Source organism: Gracilinanus agilis, chromosome 2, assembly GCF_016433145.1.
Source record: "Gracilinanus agilis isolate LMUSP501 chromosome 2, AgileGrace, whole genome shotgun sequence".
NCBI classification, from domain to species: Eukaryota; Metazoa; Chordata; class Mammalia; order Didelphimorphia; family Didelphidae; genus Gracilinanus; species Gracilinanus agilis.
In genome coordinates, this window is record NC_058131.1 from 554,927,064 (window position 1) to 554,934,201 (window position 7,138).

The window sequence follows — 7,138 nt, forward strand, 5'->3', positions numbered from 1 at the left end:
GGTAAGGGCAGGTAAGAGGGTGAATGGCCAACCCTGGAAGAATCCAAAGGTGCAGTCTTTGTATGGCTCTTTGCAGTACCGACACACTAATGTACTGTCTGGGCTAGAGTCCCGAGCCGGGATGCTATCCTAGACGCCCCGCGCCCCCCCCCCTTCTCCCGCACCTCTATTCTCTGGCCCCTCCTTCCTCTCGCCTCTCCTTCCCGAAGGCTCCTCCCCTCTCCCCTTTCCCTGCATTCTCCCTAGACAGCTCCTCCCCCTCCTCCTCTTCTTGCTCCTCCTCCCCTTCTCTGCTTCTCCTTTCCCCCCCTCCCCAGCTACCCGCGCTCCTCCTCGCCCCCCCTCTCGCCCCACCGCCCTCCCCGCCGTAGCCGCTGCGCCGTTCCCGAGCTCCATCTCTGCAGTCAAGACGCCTGGGTGCAGAGGCTGCCGCAGCTACCGCGGCCGCTACCACCTCCTCCCCTCCCCCACTCCCATCCCCATTGTCCCCCCAATCCCTGCACCCTCACCATGGCGCACGAGGCCGGGAGGAGCTCTCGTCCCGGGGGACCCTGCGGGGAGCTACGGGCCGAGCCAAGAGGTGCGGTAGGAGCTGGGGCCTTGGGGAGGGGGTTAAAAGGAAAGGAAGGGAACGGGGGAGGGAGGAAAGCAGACTGCGAGGTGATGTTTGATAGGGTAGAGGTTTAGCTCAATGCTGAGCTCCCCACTTAAGCCACTGCCCCGCCCCCTCCCCTTCTTTCACCCCTCAGCGGAGATAACGCTACCCCCTCCCCCACCTCCCAGGCCCACTGTGGAGGGATGTACTGGGTATCTCACATGACTACAGCGTAAGGGTGGTCTGGACTGGTGGGACAGGGATCCTGCTATAATCCTTGTCAGGTGGGGGGGGGGGCGGGTAGGACGGGGAGGCAGGGAGGCGGTGCTCAGACCCTCCTGGTTTGCTTGCCTAATTGAAAACCTTCTGGGTCCTTCAGCGCCCACCCCCCTACCCTCAGTCGTGCTGAGTGGGTTATTTAATTAGAGCCTTGTGTTTTCCTGTGTCTCACACCCACCCTTCCTCCCTCCCCAATACCCTTTTCTTCTCCCCAGGTGACACTGGCGACGAGGACCAGCCTCAAGTCTGCGCCAAGTGTTGTGCCCAGTTCACTGACCCAACCGAGTTCCTCACCCACCAGAACACGTGTTGTACGGACCCCCCAGTGATGGTGATCCTTGGGAGCCAGGAAAATTCCAGCTCGAACTCCTCCTCCTCTTCTGAAGCTCGAGCAGAAGGCCAGGACAGCCCCCAGATTATAGATACAGAGCATGGCAATCCCCCCGACCCTGGGCCCTCAGTACCCACGGATACCAGCTGGGGGCCAGATCTGGCTCGAGAAGACTCTTCAGACCACTTTCTCATTACCACAGCAGGAGCTACTTCAGCTAGTGGAGGTGGGGGGCTGATTTTGGCTAGCCCCAAGCTGGGAGCAACTCCTTTGGCTTCAGAGTCCACCCCTGCACCCCCTCCACCACCACCTCCTCCCCCTCCTCCTGGAGCAGGTAGTGGTCACTTAAACATCCCCTTGATACTTGAGGAACTCCGGGTCCTGCAGCAGCGACAGATCCATCAAATGCAAATGACAGAGCAGATTTGCAGGCAAGTGCTCCTTCTGGGCTCCTTGGGTCAGTCAGTAGGTACTACTACCAGCCCCTCAGAACTGCCTGGCACAGGTGCAGCCACTTCTTCCAAGACCCTACTGCCCCTTTTCAGTCCCATCAAGCCTGGCCAGGCAAGCAAGACACTTACACCAGCTTCTTCATCTTCCTCCTCTTCCAGCTCTGGGACAGAAGTACCCAAGCCTGCTTTCTTCCACCTCTATCACCCACTAGGGGCACAGCACCCCTTTTCTAGTGGTGGCATAGGGCGAAGCCACAAACCCACCCCTACCCCAACCCCTTCCCCAGCATTGCCAGGCACCACAGACCAACTGATCTCCTCTCCCCACCTGGCATTCCCTGGCACCACAGGACTGCTGGCAGCACAGTGTCTGGGGGCAGCCCGGGGCTTGGAAGCAGCAGCTTCCCCAGGTCTTCTGAAACCGAAGAACGGTAGTGGTGAGCTGGGCTATGGAGAAGTGATGGGCCCCTTAGAGAAGCCTGGCGGGCGCCACAAGTGCCGCTTTTGTGCCAAAGTATTTGGCAGTGACAGTGCTCTACAGATCCACCTGCGCTCTCACACTGGTGAGAGACCTTACAAGTGCAACGTCTGCGGCAACCGCTTCACCACTAGAGGTAACCTAAAGGTACATTTCCACCGCCACCGAGAGAAGTACCCCCATGTGCAGATGAACCCTCACCCAGTACCAGAACACTTGGACTATGTCATCACTGGCAGCGGTCTCCCTTATGGCATGTCTGTGCCTCCAGAGAAGGCTGAGGAGGAAACCACTTCAGGGGGAGCTGAACGTAAGCCATTGTCAGCTTCGGCCACAGCACTGACCGCCACTGAGAGCCTGACCCTGCTCTCCACCACCGCAGGCACGGCCACTGCTCCAGGGCTCCCGACCTTCAACAAATTCGTGCTCATGAAGGCAGTGGAACCAAAGAACAAAGCGGATGAAAACACCCCACCTGGAAGTGAGGGCTCAGCTGTCTCTGGAGGAACAGAAACTGGCACCACAACTAGGATGCAACTGAGTAAACTGGTAACATCTCTGCCCAGTTGGGCACTGCTGACGAACCACTTCAAGACCAGTGGTGGCTTCCCTTTCCCATATGTGCTGGAGCCCTTGGGGGCTTCCCCTTCAGAGACGTCCAAGTTGCAGCAACTGGTGGAAAAGATTGATCGGCAGGGAGCTGCTGGGGCTGTTTCTACTGCCTCAGGGGCCTCTACCACCTCTGCCCCTGCGGTTTCCTCTTCAGCCTCCTCAGGCCCCAACCAGTGTGTCATCTGCCTTCGGGTGTTGAGCTGTCCCCGGGCCCTGCGGCTTCATTATGGGCAGCACGGAGGAGAGAGGCCCTTCAAGTGCAAAGTATGTGGCAGGGCATTCTCTACTCGGGGCAATCTTCGTGCCCACTTCGTGGGTCATAAGGCTAGTCCAGCTGCCCGGGCCCAAAACTCTTGCCCCATCTGCCAGAAGAAATTCACCAATGCCGTCACTCTGCAGCAGCATGTCCGTATGCATCTTGGGGGGCAGATCCCCAATGGAGGCACCATGCTGCCCGAAGGTGGGCTAGCTGTGAAGGAAAGTGGAGCTGAGCAGTCTGCACCACTAGCAGCAGGAGTCTTCCCTCAGCAACAGCAGCAGCAGCAGCAGCCACCACAGCAGCAGGCATCCCCAGAGGAGGAGCTGTCTGAGGAAGAAGAAGAGGAGGAGGAGGAAGAAGAGGAAGATATAACAGATGAGGATTCCCTGGCAGGAAGGGGCTCAGAGAGTGGTGGTGAGAAGGCCATTTCCATGAGGGGGGATTCTGAAGAAGCGTCTGGTCCAGAGGATGAGGCAGTGGTCACAACACCAGCATCTGGAAAGGAGATGGACAGTGGCGAGAAGTCAGCCCAGCTGCCTTCCCTGCCGCTTCCTGGCAACCTGGAGGAACCTCAGTCCACAGAGCATGGAAAAAATGAGCTTACAGGAGGCATTGAGGGGGGTGGACAGCCTGAGGGGAATAGCAGCCCAACTTCAGTGCTCTCTCCAGAAGGGGAAGTAGCCAGTGCTGTCATAGCAGAGGGGCCAGGCATGCAGGAAGCCAGAAGGAAGGAGCATGGGGAGAGTATGAGCAGCAGCAGCAGCAACAACAGCAGTAAACGGTCCTGTGGGGTGTGTGGCCAGTCCTGTCCCAGCCAGGCAGCCCTAGAGGAACATCACAAGGCCCACAGCAAGGAGGGGTCACTCTTCACCTGCAGCATCTGCAAGCAGGGCTTCCCTGAGCGGGTCACCCTCAAGAAGCACGTGCTGCTGACACACCACCAGGTACAGCCCTTTGCCCCCCATGGTCCTCAGAGTGTACCCTCACTCTCCCTGGCCCCAGGCCATTCAGCTTCAATCTCTGCACCAGGCTTCTGCCCTTTTGGTAGGAAAGATGATCCCACAATCCAGTGAGGCCCTTTAGCTGTACCTACTGCTTCCTGAACCAAGGAGCAGAGATTGGGGGTTCCATAGAAGGACCCTTATGATTTTACCTGCCCCTCTATATTATTGTCATAGCAATTGGGGCTCCCTAATATAATCATATCCCTCAAAGATCCTCTCCAGCCCCCCCTATGCATCAAGATCCTGGTGTTCACAGGGGAGAAACCCCTGAGGAATTTTTCATTGACCCTTCTACCCTTAATTGTGAGGAACACAGTCTTCTAGAAGGCCTTCATATCCCCAGGGGGAAACCTCTCTAGCTCCTTCAGGGGTGAACCTTCCCTCTCCTCTCTTCCTCTCCCTTTCCCTCCTGGCAGGTGCACCTGAGCACCCACGTTTGGAATTTCAGCCCAGCCCAAAGGGGCCGGCGTCTGTCCCTGGAAGGCCCCATGCCCCTCCTCTCTGGTGACCAGGTCAAGCTACGGGACTTCCTGTCCCAGGACATCCCTGCCCAGTTGGTGGGGGTGGGCCCTCTATCTTTCTGGAACCAGTATACACCTTTCCTGTCAAGTGGCCTGGCCTCTAAGCCCCCAGGTTCCAGCTCTACCTCTGCCACCACTGCTGCCCTGGCAACACCTGCCCTGTTTGGTCCAGGAACTATAGCTGGGAAATCATCTCCAGCAATAGGATCCAGTGAGGCCAAGGAGAAGGCCACCCCCCTCATATTCCAGCCTCCTGCATCCAAGACTGTACCCGAGAGTCCAGGCAGAGAAGAGAAGTAGCAAACTGCAGTGCCCCTCACCCTATTCCAGAAGGTGCCAGCAAATGGGATTTTTCATTGGTTCATGGCGTAACCCTTTGGGGTGAGAAGAAATACAGGGTATGCCAGCCCATAGGCCCTGAGAGTCACATGTAGGCAAAGGAGACTGGTTGGTGGGTGTGGCAGGACATGTCAGCCTTCTCCCGACCCCGCCTTGAGGAGACACTGGAGAATGGCAACTCTCTCATCTTGACAGTTTTCCAATGTAGGATTTGGAGTGTACAAGTCTGACTTATTTCTGGAAGGAGCAGTTTAGTTGGGGGTTGAGGGTGGTTCATGGACTGCAGACAGGAACATGAGGAGGGAAATAAAAGTATAAGGCCTGGTATGAACGCTTGCCATTCCAGGTCTGGGAAATATATCTGAAGGAGGGATGCCCCAATTCAGATTGAATGGCTCTAGTGAATGTTTGGCTCTAATAATGAGTGCACAAAGAGGACAAAGTAACAAGTCCCTCCAAACTGGGGTGTTTCCAGTTTATTAGGACCCCCCCACCTTTCCCTGGATCCTACTTTTTCCCTAATATCCCTTTTCTTTAAGCTCTTCCTCCTCCCTACTCTCCCTGCCCATGGACCAGGGCTTATGTCTTCACCACTCTCTGGCTCTTTCAGAGACTACCAGCTCCTGGAGGTATATGCCCTTCTCCTCCCTCCTGTAACAGACAAAATGTAGTATTTACTCTTAACATAGGATTATGTTAAACAGGAGCTCCAGAGAAGCAGTGACTGAGAGTCCTGCTGTCGAGGGACATGATCATGGCAGCTTCTCTAAAACTGTAGGCCCCAGAAATTCCTAACATAGTGAAATGTGCAGGGCAGAGAGGGGAGATGTTAGTGTCTTTCTTTCTATCATTAAAGGTGTTTTGACCAAACATTTGTGTTGTTTGCTCCTTGTGACTCATTGTTTAGAGAGAGCAGGCTCTATGCACTGTTTTTTCTGAATTTTCTCCCTCTCCCATTCAGGCCTCCAGTTCTCTGCCGGAATTGAACACGTGGTATTAATGTTTGTCTACTTATCCTATTACAGTTTCTAGTATGGGAATATTCCCTCCCTCTATCTTCTTAGCCTCCCAAAGTAGGGAATTTTCTTTCTGTGTTCCTTCCCATCTCAGGTTTTCTCTTTGCAAATGTTGGGCCTTCTGCCACCATATTCTGTAGTGGTGGGGGCCCATTCTTTCAGTTACCTGATTTTTCCCCAAACTTTAAGCTGTCAGCAGGTCTGCTGAAGGAATCAAGAAGGTGAACTGATTCTTTTATTCCTTTAGATAAAAAGAAAACAAAGGAAAACAAATTAAACATGTGAGATAAATTAATGAGATAAATAAATGGGCTTACCCCTAATGCTTCCTCAAAAAATGATATATCCAACACTATTGAGTGAGGTGGTTGGCAGAGGCATCATGTGAGCAGAATGAAGTGGATATTCTCTACCTCAGTCTCAGGGTAAAGTCCAAATTCTGATTTGGAGGAAGTGTTGAAACACTTTTTGGCTCCATTGCCTTGCTTCTCCAGAAAGAAGACTCTCCAGGCCCCTACGAGGCCATTTGTAGGATGCTTCAGGTTGCATAACTAGGAGCTCCTGTTGTGAGGCCAGCTCCAGGACAAAGGGGAAAGAGGTGAGTAAACCTATTCTTTGCTTAAGCTTGGGCAAAAGCAATGAATAGGTGTTGGATTCCAGTTGGCCCCACCAGTGCTGTGTGATTTCCTTTTAAAAATACAACTAGTGAATGGAAGAGACCTGGACACTGTGAGGCCTAGAATAAGAAAGAAGTAGCTCCTGTCCCTTTAATTCCTGGCAAAGCTTTGTAAGTCTCTTGTTCCTTTCCTCTTTTATTCTCTCTAAGGAAGGAGGTGGGTCAACAACCTCTTCCATTCTCTCTACTTCCCCCACTCCCATTGGTTACAGATAATGCTATTTAACTAATTAAACCTGACTTGCCCTCTGTTGAGGTGCCAGCTCTCATGGTAACAGCTGTCTGTGAGGCTTCTATTGATGGACGCTTCCTTACTTCAGGTCAACTATAATCCCAGCAGAGCTCCCATTCTGCTCCCCACCCCCTCTCCCACTGTTCCATTTCATTCTTCTCAGCTTGCCTCTTCAATCTCCAAGCCATTTTTTTACTCCTTCCCTACTCTTTTCTCCCTTTCTATTTTATCTTCCCTTTATTCCCACTCTCTGCTACTATTTCAGTCCTGTCTTTTTCTGTGTCTTCAGCCTTACTCCTTCTCTCCCTGACTCAACTGATCTTCCCCCATCCTACCTGCCCTAT

At 53.8% G+C, this 7,138-nt stretch overlaps 1 protein-coding gene across 2 annotated transcripts; it reads left to right on the forward strand.

The window, feature by feature from the left end:
• Positions 1 to 510: 510 nt before the first annotated feature.
• SALL2 (spalt like transcription factor 2) lies at positions 511 to 5,697 on the forward strand. 2 transcript variants are annotated; one of them, XM_044662300.1, is made up of 4 exons: positions 511 to 580; positions 1,090 to 1,425; positions 1,828 to 3,949; positions 4,594 to 5,697. In XM_044662300.1, exons 1-4 carry the CDS (start codon positions 511 to 513, stop codon positions 4,829 to 4,831), a joined length of 2,766 nt encoding a protein of 921 aa, XP_044518235.1. In that variant the 3' UTR covers positions 4,832 to 5,697. The 2 variants fall into 2 exon arrangements, with proteins under 2 accessions (XP_044518235.1, XP_044518234.1); XM_044662299.1 differs by lacking the exon at positions 4,594 to 5,697 and having other exon boundaries at positions 1,090 to 4,198.
• The last annotated feature ends 1,441 nt before the right edge of the window (positions 5,698 to 7,138 follow it).